Source organism: Tyto alba, unplaced genomic scaffold (assembly GCF_018691265.1).
Source record: "Tyto alba isolate M040663 unplaced genomic scaffold, T.alba_DEE_v4.0 Super-Scaffold_14, whole genome shotgun sequence".
Taxonomy (NCBI): Eukaryota; Metazoa; Chordata; class Aves; order Strigiformes; family Tytonidae; genus Tyto; species Tyto alba.
The window spans coordinates 38,865,952-38,881,966 of record NW_024881276.1 but is presented as its reverse complement, the minus strand read 5'-3'; the positions used below and the strand labels follow the sequence as shown (position 1 = coordinate 38,881,966).

Sequence of the window (16,015 nt, the reverse complement as noted above, 5' to 3'; positions counted from 1 at the left end):
ACTAGAAAAAGGCAGCAAGTTACAGGACCTACAGGTATAAGGACATCTCCTTCTACCTGTGCCAGTGATTTGTCTTCTGAGGGGTGATAATTACTGTGACATTTAATAAGACTCTGAATGACTTTCTAGCATGAGAAGGTAAGCATCTTCTCCACAGTGATCTACCTTAGCAGAAATCGATTTGTAATACATGATAGCAAGTCAGCAGCAATGCTAATAGAAGTCTTAAGTTCTAGTTTTCCTTTTTAACCCCTAATTATATTTTCCTTCTACCTCCTGCTCAGGAAGAGCTTTTAACTTCAGTCATGCAGTTACCATGCCACCACCTATATGACAGATTTCACTGTTTTGAAATTCATGAATACATTGTTTCCAGGAAAACAAATTATTCCTTGAGCACTAGAACTAAAAACCTCCTTTTGTTTTTTATGGTGGACTGTGAGCTCAGAATGAAGGTTTTAATCATCTGAGGGATTCATAAAGTATTCTTCCTCTGCATTTGCTGTTGTCTCTGTGGTCTTTTAGGGTGCAGAAGTTAAAAACCAAGTTGTACAGCAAGACAAATATGAAGACTTAATCTAGAGTCAGTCTCTAGAGGATTCTGACCTGCGACTGAAGAAAATGAAGCAGGCTTTTAGGGGATTTGTGTGGATTGCTGTCAAAAGCAAGCATGAAGTTGTACCTTCATATGCTTACACAGCCTGGGATCCATGTGCTGTGCGTTAAATATTATAGTTTCTTAGGTCTTTTGCACTATCCCACATGGTTACAGTTAACAAGGAGGAAGTTCTCAGGATGTGTATGGGAAAGGGCAGAGAAAGGACAAGCTTACTTGGTCAATCAAAATTTAAAATGACAGATATGCAGTAAGTGACGAGACTTAAACAAGGATGCTAGCACTCATGCAGCTTGGGAATTTGAAGACAACTGACAAACCAAGTATGTTTTCATATGACAAATCCACGAGGAAGGAGTTATAAGGGAATGGATTTGAGACATATCAAAACCAGAGAAAATGCATAGTGATGCTTCCCGCTGAAAACAGAATGGCCCAGGGCTGAACAGACTGGCCTGGATTATGGCTCAGAATTGCTGGATCTATCCCAGATTCTCCTACTTGCTTCTTCCAACCATAGCTTAAGCATAGTGGTCTTGTCTCTCTTTGTAAAATTCATTGCAATATTCCATACAAATCATCCTGTTACCATTTTTAATTTCTGTATGCCAGAGGTTTCTAGATTCAGTTTGTTTACATACACACAGGTGGCGGCAGGAATCTTTAGCTTTCTTAACTGACAACTGTTCTCTTGCAAATTTAGCTATGACTCAGACTTGCTGTTACACTTTAATGACTCGTATTCAGTAAGAGTTAAAGTGGAAAAACTGTACAATTTGTGTTTGTTTTTTCATGTGGTAAGACAGGATGGGAAAGGATCCTCTATTACTCTATTAAACACTTTAACTAGGTTTATAACAGACAAATGTTAAGTTAAATGTGTCTGAAAGCTGTTATGGTTACTGCCTGTGTCTGAGAGGTGGTTTGTTGAAGGAAATAGAATATCATTGACATTCGGATGCAAATATATGAAAGGAACTCCAATAATATTAGTATTTTTTAAAGAATAAATAAAAGACAATAGGAGATTCCTCTTTTAAAATAAATCTTAAAACCTGATCTCTTTCATTAATTTAAAACAATGCCAGGTTACATGATGGAGTCACTCCCCAAGGGTCACATTTCCATCTGTCTTATGACCTGAACTGGATTCCATTAATTTTCCATTAAAACCCATTAATTTTGAGGTACCCACATTATTGCTAAACATTTCTATAGCAATAGTACTCAAAAACAGAAGGATTGAGGTCCCACCATACTGAGTGCACTACAAACTCACATGTACACAGAACTTTTGGCCCCAAAGGCTCATAGTTCAGGGTGATAGGATACCTCATGTACAAGGGTTGACCTAACATATGCACAGAAAGAGTATTGCCAGCACCACAAGTGATACCCACAATTTGCAGCTACTATTCTCATAGACACGTGTATTTAATGGATCTGTGTAGCAGGGAGGCCTCTGGAATATATCCAGAAGGGGAGCGCATTAACATTTAAACCAATTCAGATCCATATGAGAGGAGTCTAACCTGCTTTAAGCTGTTTCCCCAAATAATACGGTATTGATGATGATTCACAGAGCATGAGATGTAACGATAACCCCTTTGGTGAAGACTTTCACTTCTGGATTCTGTTCTCCACTTTTCTGGTATGACAAACATGGAATCTGTCAGAGCGTACTGCAAAATCAGATCTGTACACCTGACAACATGACTGAGATGAGAACTGGTGGTTTTAGTGGCCACGGTCCATCTTGCAACTGCTAATATATTTTATACGTGTACCTAGCATAATAAATAACACACTATAAATAAACCAAACTAAATATAGTCTTCATAAAATCTATTTATTATGTTACCTGTCCAAAGAATAAAATGGAATTGGATTTGATGATCCTTATGGGTCTCTTCCAACTCAAGATATTCTGTGATTCTCAAGTAATTTTTACTAGAATAATGAGGATGTTTATACTAAAATCTAAAGTAAAATTTTTTATTTGTACACATTCCCCATACACTGGAAGATTTGTCAAGGTGTACTTTAGGAGATAGACTCACTGGCGTCACACCCACTCTTGTGGTCCAGATAGTGTTACAAGAGTCACTGAGGCAGGGAGAACAGTCTAGCTCTCAGAATTGCCCTGCTTTGAACATTGAAAGAGAAGTCAGCATGAGGAAAGTGATCATGTCTCCATCTACATGGCATCACAGATATCCTTAGTGGTTCCTTTAATACACGTTTTCCATTTGCCTTCTTCTCCCCTCTGATCATTTAAACACCTACAGGGGCCAGGATGGTGATCAGAAGAAATGAGGGGGAGGTAGCCAGCCAGCCACCTTCCTATCCAGTCCTCCTCAAAAAGTAACAGGCAGCAATTGCACCTTTTGCCAAACTCAGGACGGGGTAGACAAAGATAATGGAAGACTGAGCTGATCTTGGTCACTAGAAGAGCAGGACAGACATGACTGAAATATCCAGATGGGAAGCAATGGTCAGAGAGAAGTGGAGGTGTCAAAGAGGGAAACAAAGTCACTGAGGTCAGTGGATGTCAGGAATGTGGCAGCACGGACGAGATGTGAGGCAGAATCATGAGAAAAGCATGGCACGTGTTGCTGTAGCTGTTGGGTGGCTGTAAAAACCAGCACAAACCAAACAGAGTGTTGTGGAACTGGCTCTACGCTTCTCCTTAGGTATTCATGGCATACTGCTACTACTGGTGGTGGCTACTTTCATTTAATGTAAAATTACCCACAGGCCATTTTTTAATGTCAACTCACGTGCAATGCAGTTATTTTGGGAATACTTATATTGAGATCCGAGAAAACCTAAGAGATGCTAACATGTTCAGAGTTGAAATGAAGAAAGGTTCCTTGATGAATTACTCAACCAAGCCCCATGCTACTAGCATTGCCATACTGCTCACGTGGCAACCTGGGGATCCCACTTCACCAAACAAATAATTCACTGTAACGTATATTCCTTAAAAGGTTGCTCTGTGTTGTCCCACTCTGCACACCTGCTTGTTGCAGGTTATCATCAGAGACTTCACCACAACACTTACCATCTGTTATTCCCTCCCTACGATGAGGCAAGGAAGGTTGGTCCAACCGTCCTCCCTTGTGTTTTTTAGTGGGCCTCGGCCTCTGACTCTGATTGACAGCTGCACTGGTATTGCTGTCAGTAGAAAAAGGACTGCTTGGCCGAGGTCTCTGAGACGAAGGATATGCTTTCCCTAAAAAAAAAGAGAAACCAGATGAAAAAATGTTATTGCCTTGAAATGGGCTGTTGTATTAATGTCTGTTCCGAAACATTAAATCTGATCTAATTCTCAGAGGCAAGCAAGTGTCCCCTCGAGGTACACACTGATGACAACTGCTTTAAGCCACACCACAAGCGAAGTGCGAAACTTGGCATTCTTTTGTTTTTAACTTTTATAATTAAAATCATTCCATCTGTTGTGATAAAACTACTGTATGCCATGTATCTTCTACCTGCTCTGTGTGCTGAACAGATGTGTCATAACAACTCCTCAGCCTTGAGCAAGGAAGGAAAACAGTTCTGCAGTCATATCAAATTTATCTCCTCCTGCCTTCCACCTTCACGTTTGCCGAGCCAGATTCTCATTTTAGGGGCTCCCTTATGCACTGTATATCTGGAGTAACTCCAGTGAGATGAACGTAACTGATTTTGCAAGCTAGGTAGCAGTGTAGGTTTGTATACTTAAGGGCTCTCTTTTATCAAGAAATAAAAATGGGGTTATATGTAAGTGCTAAAATTTTCCTGTTAATTATCAGTATTTTTATATATTAAATAAATAATGTATTCTGACTGAATTTATTCCTCAGATTTATAAATTTATATATATACACATACACACACACACACTAATCAAGCTACGTGATTTCTCTTAAAAAAAAGTAATCTTTGATGCTGTTCTATGGAGTAGATCATTAAAATCATCATGCAGGAACCATAGGAGCACAGTTCATTTACTACATTCACTTCCTCTTATTTTGGTATTTTTATTCAGTTAATTAGGCTTATTGTTTAAAAATAACTGATAGAAACTGAAGATCACCACCTTTTACTTTCTTTTTTTCACCTGTATCTCATTCTTGCCAAGTTATCTTGGGGATGTTAACATCTTAATTCATTTAGAACTGGTACTTAAAATTCTTACTTGTTTTAATCCTATCTGCAGTGGAAAATGTATAAGCCAGTCACAACTTCTGCTCTTTCAGTGCTAACTGTAGGCCCAAATGGTGTAACTGTTGATGGGAAGTGGCAAAATGGCTGTTTGTTATTTTTCTGGTCAACTGGCCCCAAGCTAGTAAGGAGATATTTTATCTTCTGGTTAACTTAGACAAGGGTCTACCTTGCTGTGAGTTACGCTTTCTAGTAAAACCTTTCAACAGATGCTCTTACTTCCAGCTGTCACATATGACCTGATCTAGATAAGCCTGATCAGGAATAATATGATACCCACTACACTATTTTAAATATTCTCAGTGCAAGGAGGGCAGTGAAAAAAGTAGCCATAATCTCTCTAACATGGTGTTTCACATTAATACATACATGTTAGAATAACATCTCAGTATCTGACTTCAGAGATTTCCTGACTGTCTCAGGCTTGATCATCTACCTTCTGACTGACGAGCACTCTGAGGAGGACGCTGCTCTCAGGCAGGCTTGTCTCCCGGCTGCTTGCCACTGCTAGCTATTGGAGGTTACCAAGTTTGAACCCCTCGTGAACATTCCCTAACTCTTCTCTAACAAAATAAGCCAAATTGAACTGAAACAGTATGAAAAGTATGCCTTCACTAACCTGGCTCATTTTAACTGAAATGGGTTACAGAACATCCACCCAAGCAGCTAATTCTGGAGCTGGGAGAAAGCAGTAATAAGCTTTGGGGGGAAGGCTGGAAACCTCTATAGCTGGCACAGCTGCAGCCAGACAAAGACAAGTGATCAAGCCCTTGTTTCACAGATAAGGATAAACCAGCAGATGAATACAGACAAAATATTAAAATTTCATTTAAAAATAAAGACCACTAATGCAAAAAAATTCAGATACAAGCCTGAAATTCCATCCTAGCTCACAGCACATTGCACAGATGTTTTGCAAAAATAAACTCACAACATGCAAGTGCAACTAGTAAGTGCAGGATGAAGATTCTTCACACCTATTCTCTTGACTAAAGAAAAGTGATTATACATTCAGAATGTTGGTTTGGAAAAGAAATAGACACCAAACATTCTCTCTTTTACCCCTTCATGAAAATGAGGGAAAATAAATAGCACTGACCTAAATCAAACATGGGGCAAACACAGATGATGTGCAGGCTCTCAAAATACATTTTTCAATGCACCTTATAACTGATTACAGCATCTTGTACTTGTATGCTGCCCTTCCAGTAAGAACTGCTGAGGAGTGTCAGATTCTATAGTAGATTTAGTGTGTGTAAATGCAGACAAGGATGAATCCACTAATTCTTGATTTAATTTCCCAAGGGTGTTAAACAGGAAAACTTTCTGAACTTCAGAGCAAATCACACTATGCCGTCTAGAAGCTGGAATCAAAGTGTCTGTCAGGAGAGAGACCTTGCACCTGGATTTACCAGTGCCTCTTATGCTTGGCAAACACACAGACTATCAAGTTGGACTTCTTCTCTCATATCAGTGAGAATACTGTACAGATGTTCTGAATGGGTGAAAATAACTGTCCAGACTGCAAAGGAGTAAAGAGTCAGGACCTTCAGATTCCCTCCAGAGCAATGAACAGAAATATTATTGCTGCTTCTCCACTACAGAACACCATTTTGCACGATGCGGGGTTTGCCGCGGTACAGCAGGTCCGTAATAGGCATGTGTGACTGATCCACGCTACCCTGGGAGGTATCACATCGTAATGGAACTGCAGTAAGCATTGGAAGAGTTACTTCTATTTGATGAGGTATTTGTGAGGAAAATAGGGGAGGGCTGTTTGTCTATATGTGGGCTTTATTTCGTTTCCATTTTGCCTGCTGGATCATTAAGAGTAAGAGGGCAATAATCATAAAGTCTCTACCAGAACCACTGGATACTTTGGTGTACCCTAAACTCTAATAGTCTGTCTGAGGAATTATATGTAAATACTCAGTTTAAGTGCATTTGTGACCTAATTCAGCTAGGAAAATATAACTGACAAGAGGGGTCTCATCCTTCCCTTGTACTTTAATTTACATCGCTACAATAAGAAATTATATTTATTTAAAAGTGTCTATGTGTTTGTGTGACCATTTGCTTCTGTTATGTGTGTATTTGTGGTGGAAACTACTTCTCAATGGCCTGATACAAGTGACATTAACTTTGGGTGAATCTTTGCATTAGCTTTTACTGAGGCCAAGAACAACACCAAAAAAAAAAAGGTTGGAAAGGATTTGCTCCATTCATTCAAGACTATTTAGGAGACTCTTCAAACAAAACAGTGTATTCTAGTTTGGCCAAATGTGCCCATAGTAGATGGATGAAGGTCTACATCAGTTTTTGGTTTGCTTTGTTATTTTCAAATGATGAGACAGATTTAGTCAGTCAATTTTCCACTAGTGTAAGTAGCAAGTGAAGGCTTTAAGTATTTTTAACGGTGAAATAGCTATCTTTTAAGGATGGTTATGTCTGACCAAAGTCAACAGCAAAAGTTCCAGTGATTTGAGAAAAGCTGTGTCTGTTCACCCTGTAGTTTGTTGGAGACATACGACTTTGCCACCTATTCTTTTCTTCATTCCTAATGTTCCTAAAAGGCAGCGTTTGGCATGAAGTCAGTGCATGCAGAAAGCCTGAAGTTTGCAGCCCTAACATGTGGAGACATTACTCATAAATGCACATAATTTACTGAAGGATAGACTTCATACCAGAATAACAGTAAAAAAATCTAAATGATAGGAACATTATGGGACCTGTGTGCAGCAATTGGCTGAGAAAGCATAACAAAAATATCATCCAAGTTCATATTTTGCAATTAGATTTGTGGATTTAAATAATTAGTTATTTTTGTTATTTTGATACAACTAAGCAAATGCAAATACATTCTCTTTCCCAGAATATTTTAAAACCACTTTTACTTATTTTTTTTTTCTAGAAATAAAACATATGGGGCTTTAAAAATATGAAGTAAATTATGTTTACTTTTCATTAATTCATTTTAGAAGGTTGGCTGTTTTCAAAAGCAACAGTCATGTTACTTTTGTTACATTTAACTTGGCAGATTCAGTTGGCATAATTAAAATTATATTTTATCAAAATATATTAACTTATCAAATTAAGCATTGTTAAAAATCAGCTATTAATAACACTTTTAAACAGTTTGTATTGTTAACAATAAAAGCACACAAATTCACCCCATGCTTAGACAGACTTCACAGAAAAAATACACTTTTTCAGGAAGAGATGCAACAGAAGAGCAGGGATGGAGGTAATAGTTTAAGCATGATGTTCATCACTGGAAATGTGAATGATTGTGAGGATTTTGCAAAACATGAAATCATCAAGGACTGAGTAGCAGAATTAGTGATCTCTTCACTGAAATATTAAACAGCGCATATGTCAGGAATTCTATAGCAGAGTCAGGACAGAGAGGAACTGCAGAAGACTGAAGGTACAGATTAAAAGTTTGTGCTAGTCACAACTTCAGATCATTAGAAGTGAAACATAATGCAAGATTACATTTAAAATATACTGAGAAAAATATCTCCATCCACCTTATTCCATGCGTGTTAGACAAGTGTGAGACGCAGGTTCACTGAAAAGAAGAGAAGAATAGGCAGAGACACCCTTCATGCAGAAAGCATCAACTTTGAGTCTACAAACCTGTTCTTGTCAGGCTGGTTCCATCCAGCCTAAAACCAGCTTTATCTGCTGCTGCAACCAGTGCTTGTGCAAAACTGCCGCTGGTAAAGATCGAGTCATCTGAGGAGCTACCTACACTAGATCTATGACTAGAAAAGTTACGGTCCTCATCAGACGCAGAACCCCATCCATTTACCATTGAACCTAAAAACAAATGTAGGGGTCTAGTGAGTTGTGCACATTTGATATTTTTTGATTATCTAAATCTTAAAGACCCACTTAATATGTCCTTTCTCAACAGGAAACACAAAATTCATTTGACAGAGCTTGGTACAAAAGAGCAGTATTCATTTAAGCTTAAAACCCCACTTAATACGTCCTTTCACAACAAGAAAATCGAAGTTTATCTGACAGAGCTTGGTATAAAAGAGCACTATAAAAGCCAAATGGGATCTCATTCATAGCTTGCTCCATGTTGCTTTGATCCTATACACAAAATGATACACATTCTCTACAAATGTTAAGTCTCCAAAATAAACGTTCTTTTGAAAGGTAATAGATTTTCTCTGGGATTGGAATGAATGTGATTTTTTTTACTTGATTTATTATAACTCGGTATCAAGTTTGATATTTGCAAAATGAAGTCTTACTTTAATACAGCACAAGTGTAAGTCTTGGAAGATACGGCTGAAGTCAGACATGGGCTATTCTGAACAATACTGACATTATGTCATTTTCTCAACCAAAACCTTAAAATAGCTGAGCAATTTTAATGGCCTGAAGAAAGCTGACCTAAAGTTGTTCATTCTAGTGGATTAAATTTACTTTTTTAAAAGGTTAGAGATAATTAACAATCAAGAGTAGAGCAAATATATACTCAGATTTAATACTGAGTCAGTCACTAAGGCAATGCTGGCCTCATGGTACCTTCTAGCTATGGATTATCACCACTGCAGGAGAGGAAAGTGATAATAACATCATAAAAATGCAGTCAGAAAAACGGATACCAGAAAAAGCACATGAAAGAAATACAGGAATCCTGACATAACTAAAATGTAAACAGAAAAGTAGTGAAGGAAGGATCCATCTTATTTGCTCTTCATTTATATTTTCTTCTATTTTTCCCAATGCATGAAGCACCGATCAGCTACCCAGCATGGCAGTACAAAATATTTTCAAAAACTATCGATCAATTCATACTTTTTTTCAAAGTGCTGAAACTCTGTTTCTTTTGTGTCTTCAGATAGAGTTGATGGTGTTCAGTACTTCTAAAAGTCATGAATAAATGTCACAGGGTAATTCTACACTGTGCAGTGGAGCAGGAGGCAAAGGGAACTTAGCTAGCACCAAGTACCTATCTCTGCTCCAGGAACAGGGCAACCATGCTACTTAATTACCAAGTCTAGCTGAGGTGCAGGGCTACCAGACTGCTTTTGGGACCTGAGGTGCTGCATGGCATTGCATGGTGCTGTGCAGACATAGCATATTATTCTGAGATAGCACAGGCACCTATCTCGAAATACCTGAAATCTGCTTCTTGAAAACAGTGGCATGCATATGTTGAAAAAAAAGCCCCGTGAACCCATGAGAATGTGCAGAGAACTAATTTTCAGGGATATGAAAACGCATGTGGAAAGATACACCATGGACCTCACTTAACTATTCAGTTAGCACCACTGAATTTATGTAAATGTACATAAGATGTGGAGCAGTGTAAGTCATGTTCTTTGAAGCCTTTTTTTAATCCATGTCCAGGAAAACATTATTGTGTTCAAAATTGTTAAGTAGTAAATCAATAATGACCTGCTTATTAGTACCAAATTGATAGGCTAATTAATGAATGGTGGTGTCAAATATTAAAAATATCTTGCAAAAATAAGTCATGAGTACAACAAAAGAATACTGGAATTTAGCCAGTAGCATGCTGTACCACAAATCCCAAGAACAATGGATTATTTTGTGATGCTGCAGTGACCAAACCTTTTAATGTCAGCAAAGTGGCAGGCTATAATAACAAAAGTCCACGCACTCATAAGATACAAGAGAAGAAACCAAAGAGTCTATGGAGGTCTGACAGGCAGAAAGTGTGTTAAGTGCAACAGAGAGTGACAGAGTTTGATTCTGCTTGCCAAGAGCACACATAAAATTGTTATTTTCCAAACAGACTCAAACTGATGCAGACAGATGTAAGGAAGCCTAGATAACAGCATGGAAAGGCTAAAACTGAATTTCCTGTGAGAAGACAGTTTATGAACTAACAATCAAAGTGCGATAGGACATTATAGAGAATCGAGAGTAAAAAGGCTTAGCAACAGTTATTGATGATGTATGAAAAGAGATACTACACATAAAACACTTCATGAAGATGTAAGTAAATGAAATGCTATAGCTGAGGACATTTTCAAACAATCACTTATTGACATATTCTGCAAAATATGTGAGCACACATAATATAACTAGACCTACAGATATCAAAGAACAGTACTTGGGTGCTAAGAATTTAACATGTATCCCGCTGGTTTCAGGGCCTGAGGGTTTTGTATGGAACATTCTACTCTACATAGAGACATATAAAAACATATACTGTACAGAACAGGTATGGTTTTTAGTATCATAGGCACAAGACCATGGATGTTTTAAAGGAACTTAGGTTTGAATTTCCGTTTGCTCACATTGCTCTTTCCATTGGCTAACCAGTCACACAGCTGTTACACAACATGTGATACACATTTGGATGGGATGCTTTCAGGGTATGTCTAGGAATAGTTGCTATTTTTCATCTGTTCTTTGAAGGGCTGGACTGAAGTTCATCCAGTCCAAAAAAAAAATCCAAGCTTTGAGTATGAGATATACTAAAAATCTGCAAAATCCAATAATGCTCTCTCCAATGTGTATGCATACTCCTAGCATTCTACACACTCATAGACATGCCAGATTTTCCTAAACATAGCTAAATTTTAATTTCCAATGGAGTGCTGTTATCAGACCGCCAATTTTTCAGGCTAACCCTATAGGAAAGGGTACCTGATCTCCTGTTCCTGATCTCCTCTGCATTCCACTGGACAGCAAGCACTTGCAAGGCTAGGAATAGTGAGTTCTGCCCATGCATCACTTCCCCTTCCCCTCTGCTCCAGCAGCTGCGTTAGGAGGGACTGCCTGTCAGGCTGGGGGCATAGCTCAGTTCTCGCAGGGACACAAGCTTTACTGGGACGTCAACACCGTTGACAACTAAAGCAAATAATGACCCCAGCTGGGATACTGCATCCAGTTCTGGGGTCCGCAGCACAAGACATGGACCTGTTAGAGCAGGTCCAAATGAGGGCCACAAAAATGGTCAGAGGGCTGGAATACTCATCCTGTGAAGGCTGAGAGAGTTGGGGTTGTTCAGCTTGGAGAAGAGAAGGCTCTGGGGAGGCCTCATAGAAGCCTTTCAATATATAAAGGAGCTTTTAAGGAAGACAGAGAAAGACTTTACCAAGGCCTGGAGCGGCAGGACAAGGGGCAACAGTTTTACACTGAAAGAGAGTAGGTTTAGATTGGATATAATTAAGAAATCTTTTCCAATGAGGGTGGTGAGACACTGGAACAGGTTGTGCATGCTCTAGCATTGGAATTGTTCAAAGTGAGGTTGAACGGGCCTTGGAGCAACCTGATATAGTGAAAGACATCCCTGTCCATGGCAGGGGGTTTGGAACTTGGTGATCTTTAAAGGTCCCTTCCAACTCAAACCATTCTGTGATTTTATGATTCTATGATACTAATGGTTGCTGGAAGCAGAGGCAAAACTCTTCATAACTGCTGAAGTCAGCAAGCTACCATGAGACGTATACAGCACCCACAACTGTATGTGACCAGGCAGCCAGAGGTGAAATCTCTACATTATTTCTACTAGTTCCTGAGCTATTCAGTTTCCATGCATAAACAGTTTTTTTCTCCACCAAAACTTGCAGCTGTAAAACCCCAGCTTTCTTTGCCCTCCAGAAGTGCAGACATTGTCCAGAAGTCATGAGAGTGCTGGAGCCCAACCTCAGGTCACCATGCAGTTCTGTTAACATAGCACATGTGGTGACTGCTTGTTTAAAGGCATCCACTGGTCTCTTGTTTTTCAAATCGGATGTACATTTATTCCTCTCTGAATAAAAGCAGAATAAGAGATGCTGATGTCCCTTTCAGATCAGCTGTGCATTTTGAAATGGAATGAAACAGGCTTTTAGTGTCTCCTTTACATGCAGCTCACTACTTGTTTTCCAAGAGTACATTTGAGTTTTTACGCTTTCTGGCAACTGTAAATTTTACTCTTGCTGACAGCAGCAGTAAATGCTTTATGCAGAACAAAATAAACTCTGTGAAAAGTTGAACTCTGTTTTCTTGCTCTATAAAATATCTCTTGGTGCTAATGCAAACAGAAAGCTTCTTTGCTCTCAGGGAGAGGTGAGGAGAATAGAGGTGCTAGCTTCTTGTACACTGCATGCTACTGCTTTTAGTGGCATTTTGCAAGCAATAAAAATGCTATTTTTCTTTGTAAAGTGTACTCTTGCTTTACTTTAAAAAAAAAAAAAATATCTAATGCACTTGTGAAGTAAAAGCTGCTCACAACAAACCTAACACTTTTGAAAATTCCATTAGATACTTTTTTGTACGTACCAAACTCTATGTGCATGCTTGAAGTTAACAAATGATGCCACTGGGACTTGCATGTGTATGCTTATGTGCTTTCCCTCACAAGACTATTAAGCACACGGTAATATTAAGCCCCTGCTCCTCTGCAGGTTTTTTGATGGAGCAGGGCTAGACTGCTTAGGTTTGCGAAGTATGGATGAAGTCCTTGGGGATTGATGCTACTTCAGCTGAAATCAGTTACAGAATTCCTTTAGCCTTTGTCCAGGAGAAAGACATTATCGTCCTTTAGATATATTTGACTACTGTCATGATTGCAAAGAAAGAATGTCCACTGATTTTGGCGGAAGTGGTGGAATAAAAGGGGCAATAGTCATTGTACCATTAAAATAAGGAAGAATAATAGAAGGGGCTGAATGCAGAATACAAATATGATCACACTTCAAAAATTAGACCGGGTCTTATACTTTACATTCTACTTTGCCATAAATGCCCAAATATTTAATTGTATAAATCCTTGAGTTTTAAAATTTTTATTTTGGGGCAGGAAACACTGAAGAAATGGAGATAAAATTATACATACATATTTGACACTTCACAGGTCCAACCATAATTAATGTCCCTCATAAACATTTAATGAAAAATGAATTTATGTCACTTAGCCAAATTTATTTGTATTTGTATTTTCAATCTTTCTAGATTTTTTGGTTTCCTTATTGCTGAAAGGCACAAAAAATTCTCAAATATATTCAAGCTATTAGAAAAGAAATGCACACAGAACATTAAGTAGTTGCTCAAATGTTGCTGAGCAGTAAAATACTATGATAAAGTGGCATCTTGCTGTGTCTCTATTACTTCTTCAGCACTAAAATTAATTTATGATCAGTCATCAATTCATTTACATGTCGTTTTATGCTAAATCCATCGTTGCTGATGAATGCATATCCCTAGATCCATTAAGCTAGAGTAAAGTCTGTGCTTTATAATATGACCCTGCTAATTGTTGCATTACCATTTTTATGAGATACAAAAAGTAGCAGTTTCCTATTTTCTGAGCACATATTTGATCCATGAAACACATTCTTCCTATTAAATGCAATCTAACTGCTTATAAAATAGAATCTTTTGCAATAGGTATCCCTAAGCAAATCAATATAAATATTGAACTCTGCCATGGTAAAATATGGCTCATGAAAATGATTTTGTGTAATTTCAAAAATTATTTCATTTGTGCTCAGACACAATGAATGAACAACTTTTACCATACAGACAATGATCAGTGATTCTTTTAATCAAGTCCAAAACATGCCAAATAAGTGATTTTCTTCCATGCTAAGCTATACTAACTATGGAGATCATTGTAATTTCAGATCTATATAATACTATTGGGAAAAAGAAAATGTTATCCATCTGCAGTGGTACTCTTTACAAGAATAGATCTCTGCTTATATCAGTTTGTATTAGTTAGGTAGAAAAGGGCTTGTTCTAATTTTTAATGGCTGTACCTCTCCCTTCAGTCAAAATGCACCAGGACTGAAGACGTAACAGCTCTCACTACTGGCTTCACTGGTGGTGCTGAGGGAGGAGAAGATAAGGAAAAGGCAAAGAAAACCCCCAAACCATAATACTTTGATCTGACAAATCTAGTGTTGTTCTTAGTGATTTCAGTGATAAGCAAATTAGTTGCTTATACAGCTGTCATATGCAATTAATTAAGTCTATTAATGTAGAATAATATAACATCCTCTTTGTGACCATTCATGCCATATCTTTGCACATTAAAATGTGAATTAAAAATGTGAATTAAAAATCTAGTGAGCAGAAGTTTTACATCTGCTTTTCAGTATTTCTTCTTTTTCTTTTTTTTTTTTTCAGCATCAGTAACTCAGTATCCTAACAAACCATGCTGAGAGCGAAGCAAAACTTTCCCTTTAATTTCATATTCCATCCCACAAGCATTCAAATCTAAACCTCCCTCCTTGAGTTTTCTTTGCAATATCTGGAAAATGTTAAGATATAGTTACTGTGCATTCCTCCTTTCTTTTCACTTTATTATACATGTCAACATTATGTCTCTGCCACCTGCAAAGAGGAAAGCTTAATAGCGCAGATTAAACCCTTGTCTGAGTCTTCAGTTAGCTGTAACTAAAGCTCAAGGGCCTGGAAGACAACCTGACTTTTAAGCAGTTTAAAGGAGGTACACTGTGGTTTCAGAGCAATTTAGCAGTTTGAGCTTGGCTCACAGAGCGCCTGTGTTTCCCCTCAGAGAATCCCACATTTGGCGTTGGGTGAAAACCTCAGTCTCAGCTCAGCCATAGAGAACAAAGTACCATTTCACTCTGAGAGTGCGTATCTTCAAGTCATTGCTGAGGCATGCTAACAGTGCAGGGTGAGGAAACTCGCCCTGCTCACTGTACAACAACTCTGTTCAGAGGAAGTCTGGACCAAGGGATGTCAATTTAGGTTTCTCGTAAACACTGCATAAACAGGGCACACTTCAAAATTAACAGAAATATTGCTTCATTTGGGTCAGCTGTTCTCATTTGCCTCAATTTTTTAACATAATGTTTAAGGAAGTGAAAGTGGTATGTAAATTCCTAGGAAAATGGTGGTTTAAGTCACCAAAAGTCCTGGGAAAGAAGTAGCTTATATATTCTCCGTGCAAGAAAGAACAGTGTAGTTGTTCTACAATATTCTAAAAGCAATTCAATTTAATAATGAGAAACAGCTTAGAAACAACCTGGAAGAGGTAACAGAAACAGATACACAAAAATTAAAATTCTCTTTTGAAACAATTTGCCCAAGTATAAGCAATGCCCTTCCACCCAGAGGAAAAAAACAAGCCCAAAACAACCCCTCAGAAAATCAAGGTTTCACCCATATAGTAACTGAGGAAGAAAGAAGTAGTTTTGTTATTTGGAAACCTTCCCAGAGACTGGCACTCTGGCTGCATTT

At 38.1% G+C, this 16,015-nt stretch overlaps 1 protein-coding gene across 7 annotated transcripts in view; it reads right to left on the bottom strand.

Moving 5' to 3' along the window:
• Positions 1–16,015, bottom strand: part of ROBO2 (roundabout guidance receptor 2) — a 946,026-nt gene that overhangs the window by 12,246 nt on the left and 917,765 nt on the right. For 6 of the 7 annotated variants that reach the window (XM_042788459.1, XM_042788462.1, XM_042788460.1 and 3 more), the window contains one exon: positions 3,681–3,851. In XM_042788459.1, the coding sequence (XP_042644393.1) occupies positions 3,681–3,851 (171 nt within the window). Of the gene's footprint in view, positions 1–3,680; positions 3,852–8,464; positions 8,648–16,015 lie in introns of all 7 variants that reach the window. The other variant, XM_042788458.1, reaches the window with a different exon arrangement.